We start from the raw sequence: 21,965 nt of genomic DNA on the forward strand, positions 1-21,965 counted from the left end.
AAACCTTTGGGTACTGTTTTGCCTTAGAACCTTTTTGCCATGAGTGGATTAAAAAAAATGTTTTAGGCCAAAAACTCAAAGCTATCGTAAAACACCAGGCACCAGCCAAAGTATTCATAATCTTTCATGTAATAACCTTCTGTGAGGGAACTTTTAGAGGCATTTTAGAGGTGTTTTGGACACCTGGTTCCTATCACTAGCACTCTGTAAGTAAGTAGGTAAGTAAATATATGAGTAAGTATATAAGAAAAATAAGTATTTAGAAAGCACATTTAAAGGGGATATATTTAAAACACATACAAAAAACAACATAAGGTGTATAACAAAACAAGATCCAATAATCTAGGTTTAAAAGCATCAGTAGAGGGTGCAGACCTAATGTCTAGAGGCAGACTGTTCCACAGTCTTGTTGCAGCTGAGATCGTGGCACAGCTAGTAACAACTGATCTGATGACCTCAAGGGCCTGGAGAAAGAATAGCGTTGGAGCAGACCTCCTAAATAAGACGGCACAGATCCATTTAGTGACTTAAAAACAAATAAAAGAACTGCAGTATACAGGAAGCCACAGTAGGGATGCCTAGACAGGGGCAATGTGGTCCCTCTCTCTTGTTCCTGTGAGAAGGCGAGCTGCTGCATTTTGGACTAACTGTAAACAAGCTTTTGAGGACTTAAAAACACCTATACATATACATATACAGGCTGTTGGTAGCCTAAGCGAGATGAAATGAGGGCGTGTATAACCCCCGGTCATGGGGTGACAGAAATGATTTAATTTTGGCGACTGACCTAAGTTGGTAAAAGGAACTCCTGACAACAGAGTTAATTTGTTTATCAAACTTGAGGTCAGGGTCAAATTTGACCCCAAGGTTTTTTTACCTGAGGTTTCACGTTCTCCAACAGTCCACTAAGATTATTTATTAAAAGATTGGTATGCCTGGGAGAGCCAAAGAGGATCACTTCAGTCCCTGTGAACAACTACAACTCTGTAAGTTTCTCTATTTTACATCAAACCACTCTGAATGACTTTGTTCACATCCTAACCATTCAATTACGAAGGCATTTAGATAATTGGCATAATTCCATTTTAAGTGGTTAAGTGGTTTCAACCCTTTTGTAGATCTGCAAAAAAAAATCAGGAATGGAGCAATAAAACATCCTAGTGGAATTCCTATTTAAAAATCCCAGGATTATTACATCGTAAGGCTTATTATTCAGTAACTACATAGACCACAGTGCAAACTTAGTTATTCTAAGGTTGTAGGAGTGAAGAGTGGAAGTCTGGACCTGCTGAGGGGTCCTGGGAAATTTAAGGGTTAAACCCTTGGGCCTGTATGTAGGCCCACAGTTCAATTCCCAACCCTACATAATGTATATATTAGTTTTGTAGAAGTTACTGAATATGATCATGAATAAAAAGGTCCAATCCTATTTCTTATTTTTACCCCTACCCCTTGTTTTGAGTGTCACCTTGCCCTTTAGAACAGAGTTACAAGGTGTAGTGGTTGAAATCTTCCTCTATGAAATGGGACCCTCAAATAAAGAAGAGCATTACTTCATTAACAGGCTGCTAGTGCTGCTCTGTAGGCGTCCCTGCCAGTCTGCAGTGACAGCAGAGGAGGGTAAAGTTCAGCTCCTCACTGCTGGGCTTTAGTTACATTTAGGGAATCATATGCCTTCAAACGGGGGGGGATATGACTTATTATCACCCACCCCTAATTCTTCAGTGATGAAGCTGAAATCAGCAATTCGCCAGCTTCTTGTTCAAAATTAACTAGCTAGCTACTGAGACATTAGCACACTATTAGCGATTTTTATGCTTGTTATAAAGAAAAGGAACATAATACATTGAAACGTTAAACTAAGATAATACAATGGTTATTGTAATTTTTTAACAGAGAAAATCCTTACATTTGTATGTTTCTTTGGTCTCTTGCGCAGCCATCTTGCCGGTTTTTCTTTTTTTTATAACACTGTGTGGAGTGAGTCTCTGAAAAACCTCCATTTGGAGGGCCATGTAGCCCTAACACTTCACCCTACCCCTCTATCTCAACAAAAATCAGGACACCCTACCACCCCTAGACGTGAATGTGCAAAACTGCGGGGTAAGGGCTTAGTGGAAGGGCCGAGGGGCGAAATGGGACTGGGCCTAAGTCTGAAGAATAGACTGCATAATATGCAGTGTTTTAAATTTAGAATATTTATACAATTTATAATTTGCTTTGTGATTACCTATGTGATGTGGTCTTATCTGATTGCTCCACGTGCTGTCTGTGCAGTGCGCGAGAGCTGGAACTGGAGGACAGGCAGAGTCGGCTGCAGCAGGAGCTGAGGGAGCGCATGGCAGTGGATGGTCAGTTCTTACAGAGAGAAATATCCCTAACCACATCACATCAGCAGCATGGAATGTGAAAAATGCTTGTTCTTGTCATGGGGACTTGGACTCAGTCTCTCCCTCTTTTTTTCAGACCATCTGAAGGGGGAGGAGGAGTTGGAGGAGGAGAAACGTATCCTGGGGGAGATGCTGGATGTGGTAGAACAGAGGGATGCTCTTGTAGCTCTCCTGGAGGAGCAGAGAGTGAGGGAGAGAGAGGAGGACAGCGACCTGGAGGCGGTCATGCTGTCCAAGGGCTTCAGCCTGCACTGGGCCTGACGCACAAACACCCACACATCTTGGTTTTAATAGGAGTGAGCTGCCCCATGTTTGCTTGGGGCTATACTTGTGAAGTGTTCTATACTGTCTGAGGCTTTGGCAACTGCACAATGTAAATAGTGTATCTATATTCAGAGAGAGAGAGAGACCACCATAAAAGAATACGTCTCTCAAATAAGCTGAAGGGCCAAATAAAACTCCTGTAGAAACTGAATGGAGATGCCTTGCTGCCAAATAGTATTCTGCTAACTGAGCTATGTTACTATGCATATGTACACCTTAAACTTCTGCTTTTTTTATTGTCTTATTTTTTATGTCTTTATTTTAAGGAGAACCAATGCAGCTATATTTGAGTATATTTTTGTTGTGCTTTTCAGAGAGAATGACGTAGACAGGAATCAAGCCATTGTCAGTGCGCAGGAATGTGGATTGTAAAATCTAATTTATGCATTATAGGCCTGTTGTTTTGAGCTGTGCTTGAAGAACTGAAACCGATTCATGGCAAACTGATGTACAGGAGCCTTCCAGAGTTACTGTCATCCTTTGAAAGATGAGCTAAAGAGGCTAATTTAAAATGTTTTTGTTGTTTATCAGCTTGATTTTTTGAAAGAAAGCTAACATCTGAGTGAGGTAAAATTATTACATTTAAATTAAAAGAAAAAAAAAACACATATATAAATAATAAACCTTTTTCTGAAAAACACATTTTTACAATGTCACGAAAACCACTTCATACACATTATATACATGACATACATCTACCTACTCAGCCTGAAGCAGGTTAGCCCCCCCTTTCACACTCAATCAAGCACAATACAGGACAGCAAGTCAGATGACAGAGGTCATTTACATGTATCAGTCTTAAAGGCACAATCACAAAAGAGCCTAATTCTAAGGGATGAAGAGAGGTTTGAAAATGGTCATGAAAAAATGAATCAGGACTGTTTTTGGTATATAAAACCACACAGATGTAATAAATGAATCTCAAGGGATAAATACAATACAAGAAAAATGTAGGACACAGGCCATTTAGCTGAACTACTAGTGCTTGCATTTGTACTTTATTGACAGCCGCAAACTTTCCAAGTCGTTTTTTGGCACAGCTGCAGCATTTATACCACCTCCTCACTGTGTGAGAGGGCAAAATACCCACGTGTCCTCTTCAAGGCAGGTTTATCATGGCTGCAGTGAAATTACTGTCTAATAGTGGTGTTCAGGGACAGATCATGGTCTTAGGAGGCCCCTGGGCACAAGCATGTTTGGATGGATGGATGGATGGATGGATGGATGGGTGGATGGATGGATGGATGGATAGATAGATAGATAGATAGATAGATAGATAGATAGATAGAAAGAAAGAAGGCCCCTGGGCACAAGCATGTTTGGAGCCCCCCTGCACTTGATAGATAGATAGACAGATAGATAGATATATATAGATAGAGATTAAACAATAGTTCACATTCATGTTGATGCACACTTTTAGCAACGCAGATCTTTTTGTTTTGAAAATAAAATTAACCTTTTGTTTTCAAAAGGTCATCAAAGGGTCACACACTGTCTAAAACAGTGGTCACTGTCACACACTGTCTAAAACAGTGGTCACCCACCCTTCTCCTGGAGATCTACCTTCCTGCAGACTTTAGTGCCAACCCTAATAGTCCCCAACTGAATGAGGCGTGCTTGTTTCAGGTTGGAGGTGAAACATGCAGGACCATAGACCTCTAGGAGGAATGCTGACCACTGGTCTAAAGCATCCCAATGGAATGGCAACAGCAAAATAGATATTGAGTAGATATTTATATGATGCTTTTAAGGGGCCTGAGAGCAGATAACGTTCTTCATTTATTTCACTTATTTAGTCATTTTTACACATTCAAGGGCTATTGGGTCATCTAATGTTTATATCTGCAGTGGATTATGCCAAGTATTTCAGTCCCCTCAGGCCTTGTGGTCTGAGGTCCCCTGAGGCCTCTTGCAGTGAGAAGGACACTGGCCTCACTGCCTTGGTCAGTAATCTATCCCTGGGGGAATCTTTTCTGGGGCGAAAATATAGTCAACCTGTTAATTTGTGTATTCTCAGATTTTACCCATGTTGGTTGTTTGACCTGAATACAACCTCAAATTTTATCACAGAAAACAAGACACAAGGAGTCATGGACAACTTGGAGTTCCAAAGTACCTAAGAGTGCTAAAAAAATGGCAAAAAATGAACAGGACTATATATCTGTTATATTCTGATCAAAAGAATTAGGTGGAATGACAGTATATATATGATGTTTTGTGGATTTTATGTCTAATTTTACCACAGAACATTTTTCTAATGTTTTCAGTTTAACAACAAATGGACAAAGAAGTCATTTTTCATTGCTCCAACTTTGCATAGCTGATTAATATCTTGATTTGGCCTAAAATTCATTTTAAGGCTTGATTTGAGTTCATATTGCTAATGTTAAAATTATTTTCTTAAGATGGATTTTGAAATGAGTTGGTGTGACCGCCAGGGGGCGCAGCAACTCTGTTTTATTTTTTTGTCCTTTTTACTCTAGCACAATATTGAGAATGAAAACGGGTCTGTATACATCACACTAAAGTATGTTCTGATGGGATTATGTTTCCATGGAGAGGAGGGGTTACATCATTTTACCACAGGAGGTCTGTAATGTTTATCACTGATTTCCATGGTATAAGAAATCTATACAGTATACACTGATCAGGCATAACATTATGACCACCTCCTTGTTTCTATGCTCATTGTCCATTTTATCAGCTCCACTTACTATATAGGTGCACTTTGTAGTTCTACAATTACAGACTGTAGTCCATCTGTTTCTCTGCATACTTTTTTAGCCCCCTTTTACCCTGTTCTTCAGTGGTCAGGACCCCCATAGACCCTCACAGAGCAGGTACTATTTGGGTGGTGGATCATTCTCAGCACTGCAGTAACACTGATGTGGTGGTGGTGTGTTAGTGTGTGTTGCGCTGGTCTGAGTGGATCAGACACAGCAGTGCTGCTGGAGTTTTTAAACACCTCAGTGTCACTGCTGGACTGAGAATAGTCCACTAACTAAAAATATCCAGCCAACAGCGTCCTGCGACCACTGATGAAGGACTAGAGGATGACCAACACAAACTGTGCAGCAGCAGATGAGCTATCGTCTCTGACTTTACATCTACAAGGTGGACCGACTAGGTAGGAGTGTCTAATAGAGTGGACAGTGAGTGGACACATTGTTTAAAAACTCCAACAGCACTGCTGTGTCTGATCCACTCATACCAGCACAACACACACTAACACACCACCACCACCACATCAGTGTTACTGCAGTGCTGAGAATGATCCACCACCCAAATAGTTCCTGCTCTGTGAAAGGTCCATGGGGGTCCTGACCACTGAAGAACAGGGTAAAAGGGGGCTAACAAAGTATGCAGAGAAACAGATGGACTACAGTCTGTAATTGTAGAACTACAAAGTGCACCTATATAGTAAGTGGAGCTGATTAAATGGACAGTGAGCGTAGAAACAAGGAGGTGGTCATAATGTTATGCCTGATCGGTGTAAATCACACCTATGGGAGTGGATTTCACTTAAAAATAGTGTAGAGAACATTTCAAAATTTAATAAAAGCTGTTACTTGTCTCTTGGTAGACAAATGTAGCGTCATTATGCTACTTATAGTGAACTGTGCTGCCTGTCACTGTATAAAACAATAGAAACAGACGGTTAAAACAGAAGCTAAGACAGCTCTGGGGTTGTCAAAGTTAGGACAGAATTTTGGAAATTCGTCTAGTTAGGACGTTTGTGGAGTACTGTTTTCTTATCTGGAGTTATGATAAGACTGAGCTGTTCTGTAATAGCTTCTGTCCTAAATTCAGCCCTAACTGAAGTTGTCATGGTGACTAAACAGATAAGATTTCAGACTTGAGAATTGTTTCTAGCAGTTTCAGTTTTTAATGTAGTTTTTATTAAATGCAGTCAGAATAAAGAACTAAGAAAAGTAATAGCTTATCTTAGATCTATTATTATATTAAATATTATGTCAAGCAAAAAAAGTCCAGTAGAACACAATGGATTCAGTTTTCAACTGTGCACCTTATCATCTCAAAAATGGATGTAAAACAGTTGACAAATGTCTCCTAATATGGGTCTAAAGAACATCATACATACAGTCCTTTAAACTATTTATTAAAAAAAAAACGTTCCTTTAACGTTACACTGAGAACGTTTCAGACTAACATTGTGAGAACTTTTATCAAGGTCACATAACGTTTACAGAACGTTCTATTGACGTTTTTGTGAGAACGTTTGCTCCTAACATTAGGAGAACCTTTACATAACGTTGTGGGAACGTTCCCTGTTAGCTGGGAAGACGTTTCTGTAATACGGTTCCGGTTCCTGTCGTCACCACTGTAAAGAAATCCAAGCTGGTAAGCTTCTCTACCGTTTCACCACTTCACATCAAACCTCTCTACGTTCACATTACAAGCCTCGTTGCTCAAATCCGATTTTTTGCTCAAATCCGATCTCTCTGACAGGATGGTTCACACTTGTTTAGGTAAGTGATTCAAATCTGTCATTAATGTTAACAAACTGGCGTCCTGAAATGACCCGCATGCGCACATCGTACTCAGTAAAGTCACGTGAATGAATCGCGTGCGTCACGTGCATCATCAGCAAACAGACTAACGAGCAGAACGAGCTTTGCTGTGAAGATAATTAACTCTGATCAGCTCTCAGCTTCATTATTAGAGCGAGACGAAGGAGAAAAAGGTGAAATTTGTTTCTTTTCCACCGTTTACAGACTTTAACTTCTGTTCGGCGCTGCTGCCATGGTAACGCTGAATGATGGCGCACGCGCATTGGAAAAAAGCACGTGAATTCCGATCTGAAGGTTCACATTAAAGTCGTATGGCCACGAATCATATCCGATCTAGGACCACAAATGAAAGTGACTCAGGTCGGATTTGAAAAGATCAGATTCGCGTGTCCACACAGCCCTGAAAACATCAGGTCTGAGTCACATTCGGGCAAAACATCGGATCTCGATGATTAAACGATGCGGAAATTTTGGAAAGTCGGTGGAGTTCCCCTTTAAGGCTGTGATTTTGGTGATGATAGCGGTCTCCTCTCTCTCTCCTCCCTCCAGCTGCAGCCCCGCCCCTTTTCAGTCCTCCGCCGTTTCCGTTCTCGTTGTCCCAGAAAAAGTTTTCACGATGGAGCTGATTTGAGTGAAGAAGTCGAAGACTCGCTGTTTAAACTCGAGGCCGCATCGCCTCCTCAAGCGCTGTTTCAGTGAGTTCGAGTCAAAGCGGGTCGCTTTTACGGTTTAACTACATGAGGACGCAAAGAGAGCGGAGTTAGCTCAAAAAGTTATCTTCTGAGGCCAAATCTGGGAAACGGGCGAGCTGTTTTAGGGAGACCGCGGCGAGGTGAGTAACGCTGCTCTTAACGCTAAACCGACGCTAATGTTTGGTTTAAATGTCCTATTTTCTATTTAGCTACTAAATCAAATCTCTCCTGTAGCGTTTGCTGCTTTATTGGTGTTTGGTTCAACTTTGAGATCTGGCCGAAACGGATTATATTTATTTACATCGTTTAAGGGCAACTCCACCCATTTTTCAAAATTTGTGCATAATTACACGGTTAACATGTGAATATTCAGAGTGGTTTGGTGTGAAATGCTCTGTTCTAGAGAACCCTACCAAGAATTGTTCACAGTGGTGGTGATAGGAACCAGACGTCTGAAGAGTTAAATGCGTCTGAAAGCTCCCTCACATTTACATAAAATGGTCATGAATACATTGCCTGAGGTTTGAGAGCTTGTTTTACAGTAGCTTTGTGATCAGATTTTCATCCAAAATGTATTCTAATCATTCATGGTGAAGGGAAACCATTACCATCATCAGAATTACATATATAAACTCAGAAGACAGATATAAGTTAGGTTCACTGGTGGTTTAATAACATGGTTATATTTGCATTGTAGACACTGGGACTCCTGCTCCTGTCACCACCACTGTGAAGAAAGTTGGTACGTTTCTCTGCAAATGAATAATTTCTACGTCAGACCTCTCTAAATGACTGTTTACATCTCAGACGTTTAATTGTGTGGCAATTTTGAAAAATGGGTGGAGTTCCCCTTTAACTTGGTGCAGTCCCCTATCTGAAATCCACATGGATATTTATCATAGTCTTGGGTTCTTGGCTCCGGCCGTCCAAGTGCCCTTGACCGCTCGTTATCTGCGTTCCTAATGGATGATGCGCTGAGTGGAAAATCTCCTGCAAAACACATAAAGCAGAGGAGCCAAGAACAACACTGAACGTAGACGTGTTGTCACTTCAGTGTGGAGTAAAGTACCAGTAGCTACCAGAAACAACTCGACCACGAGCGGAAAAAAGTATCAGGTCAAAAAAGTTGTTCAAATACTGCGTTCCGTATATATAGAATTGCGGTGGAACTTCTTAGGACATCCGGCGTCTTATTTCACTCATAACAATACAAGAACTCGACACAGAACCATTTTCAGAAAGCTTCTATTGAGAACCATATGCAACATATTCACCATCAATCTGAAGAACTACTTCACCGCACAAAGAACCATTTAAGTATGAAGTGGTTCTGGATAGAATTCATGGTTCTAAATTGAACCATTGCCTTCTCCCAAGAACTATTAAAGAACCGTCTTTTTTAAAGGTTTGACATCACAACAATAGCAGAACCTTTTTTTGGTCTTATATAGGTTATATAAAACCATACACAGCACATTCTCCGTCAGTCTGAAGAACCATTTCACCATGCAAAGAACCATTTAAGCATGAATTGGAACCCCATCTTTTTAAAGTGTGTAGTATTGAAATGGAGTGTTTTTGGCTCCCTGTGGTCTAAAATAAAATGCTAAGCCCAAAATGAAACTAATTAAATTGGCTAAAAATGAATTGAGTAAAAAGTAAGTACCAGATAAACAAATACACAAATACAAGTAAAAGTATTGATTTTTGAAGACATTCAGTACAAATCCATTATAATGTTATTTAATATATCCTATATTTTTCTTGCCGCTTCTTGGGCGGCACGGTGGCGCAGTGGGTAGCGCTGTCGCCGGGTGACCAGGGTCATTTCTGTGTGGAGTTTGCGTGTTCTCCCCGTGTCTGCGTGGGTTTCCTCTGGGTACTCCGGTTTCCTCCCACTGTCCAAAAACATGCAGTCAGGCTGATTGGACATGCTAAAAATTGCCCCTAGGTGTGAGTGAGTGTGATCGTGTATGTCTGTCTGCCCTGTGATGGACTGGCGACCTGTCCAGGGTGTATCCTGCCTTCCGCCCAATGACAGCTGGGATAGGCTCCAGCACCCCACCGCGACCCAGAAGGATAAGCGGTTTAGATGATGTATGTATGTATATTTTTCTTGCGTTCTGTTTTCCCCACTGTGGTCCATGTAAGACACCTGTGTTGTTTCACGTACCAAAAAATTCATTTTATTTATCCCTTAAAATTAAACCAAGGCTGTTTTTCACTGTGCCTTTAAGACTGATGTATGTAGATGATCACAGTTTATTAATGCGCTTTGTCCCTGTGGCTCTAACTCTTATAAGCTAAACCACATATCTCTGCTGTTTGTGCGCTGAAGGAGCTGTTAGGAAGTGTGTGTGTGCATGTGTGGGAGTTTCTAGTTGAACCACTAAGACGCTGTGCAGAAATGTGCGGCACTGGCACACATTTTGCGCAGCGCAGTGCTGAACACAGTACTGACGTTGGGGCAGAATGGTGTTAAAGTCAGGACCCGCACAGATAAGCGTTCAGTTCAGCTTTGTCTCAACACCTTGACAAAGAGCTGATGAGCTCAATCAGCAGAACGAAGTCTTGGACTATGTTGTCACATGAACTTGACTCAAAGTAATCATGTTTATTACTGCATTAATACACTTATTTATCGTGTTGTTACTACTTTTAAAGCACTTTAACCCAAAGAAATCATGTTTTTTTTAAAGCACTTTAACTCAAAGTAATGTTATTTTTCTCACGATTGTAAAGCAATTTAACCAGAAATTGATCATGTTTTTACTATTTCAAAGAACTTTACCTCAAAGTAATGTTATTTTTTTACTATTGTAAAGCAATTTTACTGGAAAGTGAAGATGTTTTTATTATTTCAAAGCACTTTAACTCAAAGTAATGTTAATTTTTTACTATTCTAAGGCCATTTAACCAGAAAGTGATGTTTTCATTATTTCAAAGCACTTTAACTTTTAAATTGTAATAACGTTTAAACGTTTCCTGTCATACGTTTGGAGGTGTTTTTGCCGCTGCTTGTGCGCTGTGCACAAAGTCGCTCTAAGGGGTTTTTAATTTGCAACTGCCAGGTCTCACCACTAGGGGGCAGTGTATTTGTAAACAGAGCCTTATCTGCAGGCTGCTGAGCAGCGGTGTTAAATGCCTGTAATTAAACTGCCTTTGAGGGGAGACATGAGAGGAGGCAGAGCCTGTTTGATTAAAGAGAAAGATAAAAGCTCCTGCTGTAGGGTTTAGTATGTGGGGCGAGAGGGGGGAGTTAGTGGGGGGTAGTGTGTGAAGTGTGTGAAGATATTTGCATAAAAAATATCAGCATTGGAGAGATGTTTAGATTTGACTGAACTTTCGAGCCGAGATATGATTATATATTTATTTTACTCCAGAAAAGCAGAGCAGTTTGGTGATGCTGGGCTGAAACATCTGTGTTTTACTAACTTACTGCACTTTTAACCACATATTAACAGGTGTTCCTTTCTCAGTGATGCTGATCTGTAGTTCCAGCGCCAACAGAATAAATAATAAACATAAAAAATAATAAATAAACAAATGTTTATTTATCTTCATCAGCAGATACGCACATGAACAATAACTCAGATAATCTTGTTTTTTACTATTGTAAAGCGTTCTAACTCAATCAAGTTTTCTTTTTCCTATTTTAAAACTTTTCAACTCAAACTAATCATGTTTTTATTATTTTAAAGCACTTTAACTGAAAGTAGTCAAGTTTTTTCCCATTTAGTTTTTACTATTTCAAAGCACTTTAATACAAAGTAATAATGTTTTTTTTTTATTTAAGTGAAAGTAATTAAGGGTGTGCCATTTTTAAACGCTTTAATTCAAAGTAATACATTTTTACTATTTCACGTTTTACTATTTTAAAGCACTTTAACTCAAAATAATATATTTTTTTCACTATTTTAACAGACTTGAACTCAGTGATAGTATTTTACTATGTCATCATGCTTGAACTCAGTCATGTTAATGACTAGTTCAAAGTATTTTTTTTTCCAACTTTCTCCCCAATTTCTCCCACTAGTTAGGACTCTGGCAACACCCTAGCAACCACTGAAGATGCTATAGCAGCCAATTTAGTAACACCCTAGAAACCACCAAGGACACCATCCCAGAGGAAAAAAAATCTGTCTTAAGATTGTCTCAGCAGATCTCAGTATTATATTAATGACGAATCACTGGTTTCTCAATTATTTCTCCTAAACCCCCCTTAGGAGAAAAGAGGAGATTAGCATTAGCATTTCACTGTGAGACGTTCTGGAGATGAATGAGAATGAGATCTTACACTTTTCTTATGGAGATATTACTCAGCTGAGACTGTGCTGAGATGAGTTCAGACACATGTGTGACAATATTTTGATAAAGGTGAAAAAATCTGAGTTTTATTTCTCAGGAGCCAAATTTCAGAATCAGGAGAAAAAGGCTTAAGTCTCATTCTAATTCCAAACTGGACTTAACCACGTCTAGGAGAAGTAACTGAGATGAAGAGGAGATCTCATTTAGAATATTTCTTTCCTCTGGGTCCCCCCATCACACTACACCACCAGCGCTAGGAGGGTGAAAGCTAGCCCAGGCTTCTTCTGAGTCCTGTGAAGTGCCACCACGTCTTTTTGAGCTGCACCAACTGCCAGTTCTGTTATGTCAGCTGACAGATGTCTGCGCAGACTAGCATTGCACTGGGTGTTGGGGGAGATGGGGTGGGGAGCATCCTACCAACCCAGAGAGAGCGAGGCCAATTGTGCTCTCTTGGACTCCCGGCCACCGATGGCTGTAGCATCACCAGGGAGCTGCGATCTCCTGGTGATAGGGCCAACGCTGAGACAGTTGCGCCACTCGGGAGCCCCCTAGTTCAAAGTATTTTAAATCATGTATTGTCATCGGCACACAATTCCCATACTGTGCAACCCTGATGAATACAGTGTTCATTAATGTCTGTGCAACAGCTTAGCCACCACCTGGAACACCATAGTAACCATCAAGCAACACCCTCGCAACAACTAAAGATATACCATATACCATAGCAGCCGTTTAGCAACAGCCTAGAAACCACCAAGGATACCATAGCAGCCGCCGAGCAGTGCCCTAGCCGCAACCTGGAACACCATACCAACTACTTAGCAACACCTTAGCAACCAAGTGGGACACCATAGCAACACCCTAGCAACCATTGGGGAATTGTTTAAGCTGCGTGATCACTCGTTCTTCTAGTTATAGAGGAATGGTGTTCCAGGTTGTGGCTAGCAACACCTTAGCAACCAAGTGGGATACCATAGCAACACCCTAGCAACCATTTGGGAGTTGCTTAAGCTGCGCGATCACTCGTTCTTCTAGCTACAGGAGATCTTTCAGGAGCTTCATCTCACAATAAATAGTTTATTGTTGTGTAACAAATACATAATAAATTGACTTTTATTGTTGCAACTAATCTGTATTATTTAAAGACTCTTATTCAATTTGGTCCTGATGAAAATTATTATAAACCCTCTTTCTTTTCACTCTGATGGGGTGGATGATGTGTGTTGACGGTCGTCAGTGTTCTAAAAGCACATTACTAATGTAAGTGGTACTAGCCCAGGAGAACGCCTTCAAAGGGCTGCAGCGTGTGCGCCTGTACGTGTCCATGTTAAAAACTCATGAGTGTGTATGTTTAACGACAGGCTTTTATCTCATCACACAGCGGCGTTTCTCTCTCTCTCTCTCTCTCTCTGCCCTGGGGAAACGAACTGTGTTGGTGCGGGATTAGATAAAGGGAAGACATGCTTCTCTCCCTCACTCTAATAGAGGGCAATGCGTGTGCATGAGAGAAAGAGAGAGAAAGGGCACGAAAACTGGCAGAAAAGGGAGTGAAACATGTGGCTTCTCCTGTCTCTAATGATGATAGACGTGTGTGTAATAGAGTGATACGACTCCTCTCAGCCTACTGCTAGCTCTTTCACTTAGGGGTGGCCAGCATGATGGTATTAATCGTAATCTTGATAAATCACATCACAGTAAGCTTTTCTGGGCATGTTGTGGGGTCATCAGAACCTGAAGAACACTGACCAACTGTTTCATTACAAAGAGAGCGTAATTAGTAAGGATGCACCTAGAGCTGGGCGATATGGCCAAAATGTTATCACAATAAACAAAATTCATATCGTTCGATATCGATACATACCGCGATAAATGTCTAATCATTATTTATTTCGAGTTTGAAGGCTGATTTTTGCTCCTGGGTGGTTAATTGCTGTTTTAAACTATCCTTTATGGTCGGAACACGACAAACACTCACCAAACAGTGGAACAATTCACATGTCTGTCATGGGAGAGTGGGAGAAAGTGTCTGGTGAGCTGTTTTTACCAGCTGGAACAGCACGGCTGTTTTGTAATTTTTCATAATTTAAGAAAGAAAACAGATTATTTTAGCTGGTGACGAGCGCTCGGCTACCCCGTTACAAATGACATCACAGTATTCAGACACCAGCTAGACGACTGGATTTCTCTATACAATCGTAGTAGTTTAAGTGGTGAACTGCAAAATATCAACACCAGACAAACAGAGTCCGACTTTTAGGTACGTTTAAACTGAAAGCTGTGCTTTTGTGTCGTGTTTGATCCACAGTATCATCAGTTCGCCATGTTGTGTGAGTGACGGCGCGCTGCTTCAAGTTAGCCAGCTGCTAAAAACAGCTAGCCTGGAAAGCTAGCGCTCTCCCGCTCTCCAACGCCTCACAGCTTCCTCAGTTTACTTTCGTTTAAATCAGGGCTGTAATTTACATGAACCCACTTCTTTCTTTCACTTTCGTTGCTTGGGAATGCACTAATACTAAAATATGACTGTCCGAGCGCTGTAACAGCGCTGTAGTTGTGAGGATTGTGATTTAACGCTGCTAAAGCTGGTTAGGAAAGAGGTGAGTTCGCTGTAGGTCAGTATAGATACACCACTGACCTCGTCACTCTCACTCGGTCACAGAGAGCAGATCGCCTGTCGCTCCGCTCAAACAGGGAATGTGTAACTCCGCGTTTCAGCCGTTGCTAAAGACTCATCTTCCTCGTGGCTCCCTCCCTCTCTAATCATGTAGAAAAACTCGGAAGTGCGCCCTCTCCTGGCGACAGCAGAGTATGCAGAGTTCCTTGCAGTAGAAAACGCCACCAAGGCTTTCGCTGAACGTGGAAGTGTGAGAATGGTGTATTATATCGAACATGTCGTATTGAGGAAAAGTTATATCGTGATAATTATCGTTATCGTTTTATCACCCAGCCCTAGATGCACCAGAATTTCAGTCACTGAAACATTTTGGCTGAAAATGGTCAAAAGTGGCACCTTCGGTGGTTGAAACGACCATCTTCCCTTTTTTGTTGATGAGATTTAATTCTCCTTTAGTATGTCCAAGTACATCATACCATTCATGTCCTGCGATGACGTGTAATGCCCTGTTATTGTTTACTGAGAAGCACCCCGAAATCATGATGTTCCAGCCTCAGTGCGTCACTGTGTGCGTGGAGTTTATAGATCATATGTGCCGCCCTTCTTTCTCCAAGCATGACGAGCTGAATTATTGATCGGATTCTTGAGTGCATGTGAACGCCCTCAGTGTTACGCCAATATTATGATATCAATTAAAGACTGATATATTGTCCAGTGCTGTTCTAACTGTGTTACTGATTACAGTTTCAGGTTTTAATGTATGCTATTCAAACTCATTTTGAAAGTTTCCCACCCACACACCCAGCCTTACAGTCCTAGCAGAATTATAAGCAGAAGTATACTTTTGCCCTGCCTTGTTGGGGTCACGGTGAGCAGATCTCAAGATGTTCTCTTGCTGTTATATAAAGCACGGGGCGAGCCGTCCCCGAGGAATACACACACACACTGTCTCGCTGCAGGAACACCTCCTCACACTCCGGCCTGGAGGTACCGCTGCGCCCAGGAGCTTTTGTGGGGCTGTAAGAATCGATTAATTAGTGATGAGGGATGAGTGTGTGTGTGGAGGGGTGTGAGTGGGTGTGTGGGTGAGTGGGTGGGTGGGGTGCAGAGGTGATTAATTAGTCATTAGGTAGCGGGTAGAATGTCTCGTTATCCGAAAATCAAATCAGCGTTCACGTAACTCAAACACAGCGTCCACCAGTCATTCAAGTGTTCAATAGCCCCACACCTACAGAGCTTTCATGACGTTTCAGTAATCAGGCTGGTGCAGTCAAGTGTTTTAATTGCTGTTATGCTTTTAAGCTGTTCAAAAAGCTGCAATTAACACGTTCTAATACTGATGTGGTCCTTCCGCATCAGACATTAGTGAACAGGAGAGCTGAGCAGATGAAACTAACTGCAGAATTTTCTGCTGAATGTGCTGTTCGCATGTAGCCTAGTTGTAAATCACATGAATTCTTGCGACGTGCAGTCCAGCTATGCGTTTATATATTATATACTCTGTTCGTTTAAATATGTAACGACTGTTTTTCCATAATTATGTAATTCTAGCAGGATTTTACTTTTTAATAAGCTTGATACTGCCATGCATTTATGGAGGACCAGATTTGCCAAATTAAAAAATAAATAAAATAAAAAAAAAAAAATTGCTAGCTCCCGAGTGGCCTGTCATCAGGAGATCGCGAGCTCGATCCCTGGTGATGCTACAGCCATCCGTAGCCGGGAGTCCGAGAGAGCACAATTGGCCTCGCTCTCTCTGGGTGGGTAGGATGGCTGCCCTTCTCCCCCCATCACTCACTAAGCGCGATGCTAGTCAGCGCAGGCGTCTGTTAGCTGACGTAACAGATCTGGCGGTTGGCGCTTTCCTCCGAGCGCGTTCAGCTGTCCAGTGACGTTGCGTGAGCGGCAGTTCGAAAAGATGCGGTGGTTGGCTTCACAGGTCTCGGAGGAAGCCTGTGTTAGCCTTGCCCTCCAAGCGTTGATAGTATCGTGTGATTGGGGGAGTCCTAACTAGCGGGTGGAATTGGAGATGACTAAATTGGGGAGAAAAATCGGGTAAAAATTAAAAAAATAATAATAATAATAAAAAAAAAGAATAAATTGCTCAGTAAATTAATCAATAAATAAAAAAAAACTAAATAAAGTATATATTGCTTATTGTGATTGTAATTATACACATATTTCTTTTCCCTGCAGTTATATATTTCTCAATTTATTTATTTCTTTATTTTTTTGTTTTATTAATGCCGTTTTTATATATATTTTTCTGTATCTATATTTTTAACAGTTGTTCGCTTTATTCATTGATTTATTTATTCATTTATTATTTTTTTTATTAATTCTTTTTTTTTCATTGGTTAATTTATTTCTGTATTTCTTCCTTCATATGATAATGAGGGGGCGTGTTTTTCATGTTCAGGCTTAGCAATCAAGACCAGGAGAAGAAGAGTTGATTAAACTGTTCTTTCACCAACTCCATAAAGAACAGACCAACATGCCGATAGATAACTTTCGCTGGCTTCCACAGGCAGTGTGTGAGAATGGCGTCCGAATGTCTGAGTGATCTGAATTTTCCAGAAAAAGACGCTGAACCACCTCCTCCACAGTTCTGAACACTACGGGGTCGACCTCTGTATCAGCAGATCAGCTAAATGGAAGCAACTGTCCACCACAGCCTCCATATGAATGAGTAAATAATCCGTACTTGCATTTTCAGCCAGATCAGCCGAGACTCTCAGATCTCTGACTGTCTGCTGCCTGTAAACAGCCATTATTGTACTGTCTTGTCCTTGGTTACCGCTGATAGAGCAAGATATGTACAATCGATCTACAGAATCTGACATTGATCAACCAATAGGAATATAAAGACACTGTGATATCATTGACTGACAGCCTCTTTATTAGCCTAAGGACAAAGAAATACATAAATGAATAAATATAGAAATTAATAGTTGGAAATAAATTAATAGGAAAACAAAAAATGTTAATAAAGAAACATATAAATAACAAAAAAATAATTGTGAGAAGGGGAAATTACTAAATAGGCATATAAATAAATGCAGACATTAATTTATATAAGATTTTATTTATTAATATATTAATTATGTATATTTATTCATTTTTAGATTTATCATTATAATTCTTTGCAATTGTACTTCATATATTAATTTACTAAGTAATTTTTTTTTATTATTATTATTATTTTTTTTTTTTTCATTTTGGCAAATCTGGTCCTCCATATACATTGAAGGAAAGGCAAACTGACTTCACTCTTAAAAATACAGGTGCCAAAAAAGGGCGTAGAAGAAAAACCACCGGTTCCCTGAAGAATCTTTCAGTGGACGCTTCTTTAAAGCATCTTTTTGCAAATGAAATGTGTGAGTGACCTTTTCAAAATCTAAAGAACATCCACAAAATGTTCTACTTAAGCCCTTAAAGGTTAAAACTTTTTTCCAACTGTTTTTAAGAAGAAAGTTCTTCTTAAAACCCACTTACGCAGTTTTCGTGAAGATTCTGACATTTACCAGTGTTTTCTTATTTGGGATTTGTTCTTAGGTTAGAGCAGAATCTACACACTCAAGAGCACAAAGGAGTGAACAGTTCTGCGGTTTAAGAACACGTCATGAATTTGACGTAGACTTTTTCTTAGAACCTTTCTCAAGAACAAGTTTAAGAACAAACTTAGGACGATTCTGGTGAAGGAGGCCCAAAGATCTTATGTTTATTACGCAAAACATGCAGTTGCCACCACAGTTCCAAGACCTTCTACAGGTTCACACAATCACCAAAGTCACTCTAAAACCAACACTCAAAACACTGCAGTGCAAATACTGAAGCTAGAAATCTGAATTATACTAGTCGAACTTTTTCATAAATAAAGCAAAGCGAGTTTAATTCAAATTTTATTATCACTAACGTATCTAAAATTTACCAAATGACCATGGCTCAGGAACACTACAGCCAGACTACTGTCCTCGAGGGCAAAGGAGGAGCACAACTCACATTCTAAGACAGAAAGCTAACGAAATGAGGGTGCAACACAAATGCGTCCCGTTAGAGAAATGAACTAAAATTTAAAGTTCAGCCAACTAATGGAAGCCACAAGCAACCCATCCTGTAAACAACGAATGTCAGATTATGAACCTGTCTAACTGAATTGGGTCTTCACCCTACGAAAACTCAAAAGCGTTCACAAAACAAACAAAAAACACTTCTTCCATGTGAAAGACCCTACAGAATACGCAGTATCTGGCTGAATCAGATCTCCCTCATATGAAAGCAGACGCTACAAAGCAAATGTCAGATGATCGAATCTGGTCTCATATGAAAAGACCCCACAAAATAAATGTCATCCAGCCAAATCAGGTCTTCCACATAAAGGATTCTACGAAATGAACGTCATTCATACGAAACATTCCTTCATATGAAAGATCGTATGACAAATGTCAGACTAACTGATCAAATCAGGTCTTTCATACAAAAAATCCTACAAGTGTCAGATTTACTGACCGATTCAGGCCCTTTATATGAAAGACCCTATTAAACTCCCACCACATCACTACTGTGATGTAGGCGTTTAAAGCCCTGACAGATGATATATGAATTATATAACTTTGAAGTGCAGAAATTGGTAAAACTTTATTTGGTTGGTCCACTGTAGATGCTCTTTAAATAACGTTCAACTAAAAACCCTAACCTCAAGGCAAAACCTACACCTACTCCTAACCATAATGTTGATAATCAACTGAACATCACTAGAAAGTTTGTTAATGATTTAAGTATCTGTTGAGCATCTATAGGGGACCATTCAGATAACGTGTGGCCCAGAAATGACCTTTGACCAAGCAGCTGCAAAGTTTGAAATACTGAATTTCTAACAATTACAGGTAAAGGGCTTCCTAATGCCTAGATGACCAGGGATACAGAGAGGAAGGTCAGTTTAAGGCCACTTTATAATAAAGACATAATTACATAAGCACAATAGACAAAATCGAAATCAGTAAATAAAATTAAAAAAATGAAAAGTGAGAAGAATCATGGACATTTTGAGAACACAGGATAGTTTTCAAGGGGGGCTTTGAAGGAGGGCAGGGTGGAGCAGTTGTGGAGAGATATTGGAAGAAAGTTCCTTAGTTTAGGGGCCACAGCACGTAAAGATCAGCCCCCGAAAGGGGAGCATTTAGAGGCAGGGACCACCAAGAGGCCCACATCAGAGGACCACGGAGTACGAGCAGGAGGGGAGACGGGAGGTCAGCTATATAAGGGGGTGCTAGACCATTCAGGGTCTTGAACATCAAGAGAAGGGCCTTGAACTGGATGTGTAAAGAAATGGGTAACTAGTGCAACCGGTAAAAACTGGGCTGATGTGAGCTGATTTTTTGGAAGAGACAAGCAAGCGAGCAGCAGAGTTTTGAACATGCTGAAGGTGTTGCAAGATTTTTGCAGAGATACCAATAAAAAGAGAATTACAATAATCTTACTGTGAAGATATGAAGGCGTGGATCAGTGTTTCAGCTCAGTATAGGGTGGAGGCGGTGTTATTGCAATATTGAAGAGATGAAAAAAGTAGTTTTAACAAGTGCTCTTATGTGAGGTTCAATAGAGATGGCAGAATTAAAAAGTACACCAAGGATACAAACAACAGAAGAGGCTTTAACAGAAACCCCATCCAGTGAAGTCCCAAAGTCTGGGTGTCGTGCAACCAGAGACATAAGTCTAATGAGCAGTAATTCAGTTTTATCAGTATTTAGCTTAAAAATTTGCAGTCATCCACTGCTTTAATGTCATAGATGCATAGTAGAAAGGCATAAAGAGGGAGAGGGGTGTGAGCGTTTGTACTACCATAGATCTGAGTATCATCAGCATAGCAGTGAAAGTTGAGACCATAATGGCAGATTGTTTGGCCAAGGGATAACATACACTATACTGCCAAAAGTATTCACTCACCCATCCAAATCATTGAATTCAGGTGTTCCAATCACTTCCATGGCCACAGGTGTATAAAACCAAGCACCTAGGCATGCAGACTGCTTCTACAAACAATAGTGAAAGAATGAGTCGCTCTCAGGAGCTCAGTGAATTCCAGCGGGGTAGCGTGAGAGGATGCCACCTGTGCAACAAGTCCAGTCATGAAATTTCCTCACTACTAAATATTCCACAGTCAACTGTCAGTGGTGTTATAACAAAGTGGAAGCAATTGGGAACGACAGCAACTCAGCCACGAAGTGGTCGGCCACGTAAAATGACAGAGCGGGGTCAGCGGATGCTGAGGCGCATAGTGCGCAGAGGTCGCCAACTTTCTGCAGAGTCCATGGCTACAGACCTCCAAACTTCATGTGGCCTTCAGATTAGCTCAAGAACAGCGTAGAGAGCTTCATGGAATGGGTTTCCATGGCCGAGCAGTTGCATCCAAGCCTTACATCACCAAGCGCAATGCAAAGCGTCGAATGCAGTGGTGTAAAGCGCCGCCACTGGACTCTAGAGCAGTGGAGACGTGTTCTCTGGAGTGACCAATCATGCTTCTCCATCTGGCAATGAGTCTGGGTTTGGCGGTTGCCAGGAGATCGGTACTTGTCTGACTGCATTGTGCCAAGTGTAAAGTTTGGTGGAGGGGGGATTATGGTGTAGGGTTGTTTTTCAGGAGTTGGGCTCGGCCCCTTAGTTCCAGTGAAAGGAACTCTTAATGCTTCAGCAGACCAAGAGATTTTGGACCATTTCAAGCTCCTAACTTTGTGGGAAGAGTTTGGGGACGGCCCCTTCCTGTTCCAACATGACTGCACACCAGTGCACAAAGCAAGGGCCATAAAGACATGGACGAGCAAGTTTGGTGTGAAAGAACTTGACTGGCCTGCACAGAGTCCTGACCTCAACCCGCTAGAACACCTTTGGGATGAATTAGAGCGGAGACTGCGAGCCAGGCCTTCTCGTCCAACATCAGTGTCTGACCTCACAAATGCGCTTCTGGAAGAATGGTCAAAAATCCCATAAACACACTCCTAACCCTTGTGGAAAGCCTTCCCAGAAGAGTTGAAGCTGTTACAGCTGCATAGGGTGGGCCGACATCATATTAAACCCTATGGATTAAGAATGGGATGTCAGTCAAGTTCAT

General features: G+C 40.9%; 2 protein-coding genes across 3 annotated transcripts in view; both read left to right on the top strand.

Annotated features, from left to right (window-relative positions):
* mical3b (microtubule associated monooxygenase, calponin and LIM domain containing 3b) overlaps positions 1 to 3,301 on the top strand; it is a 62,483-nt gene extending 59,182 nt beyond the window's left edge. For both annotated transcript variants that reach the window (XM_036563755.1, XM_036563756.1), the window contains 2 exons: positions 2,278 to 2,351; positions 2,467 to 3,301. In XM_036563755.1, coding sequence (XP_036419648.1) covers positions 2,278 to 2,351; positions 2,467 to 2,651 — 259 coding nt within the window. In that variant the 3' untranslated portion in view covers positions 2,652 to 3,301. The remainder of the gene's footprint in view (positions 1 to 2,277; positions 2,352 to 2,466) is intronic.
* A 4,502-nt stretch (positions 3,302 to 7,803) lies between these two features.
* Positions 7,804 to 21,965, top strand: part of tspan9b (tetraspanin 9b) — a 54,016-nt gene continuing 39,854 nt past the window's right edge. Inside the window, exon 1 of the mRNA XM_036563802.1 lies at positions 7,804 to 8,078. The gene's annotated coding sequence lies outside the window, so the exon portion shown is untranslated. The remainder of the gene's footprint in view (positions 8,079 to 21,965) is intronic.

Source organism: Colossoma macropomum, unplaced genomic scaffold, assembly GCF_904425465.1.
Source record: "Colossoma macropomum unplaced genomic scaffold, Colossoma_macropomum, whole genome shotgun sequence".
Classification (NCBI taxonomy): domain Eukaryota; kingdom Metazoa; phylum Chordata; class Actinopteri; order Characiformes; family Serrasalmidae; genus Colossoma; species Colossoma macropomum.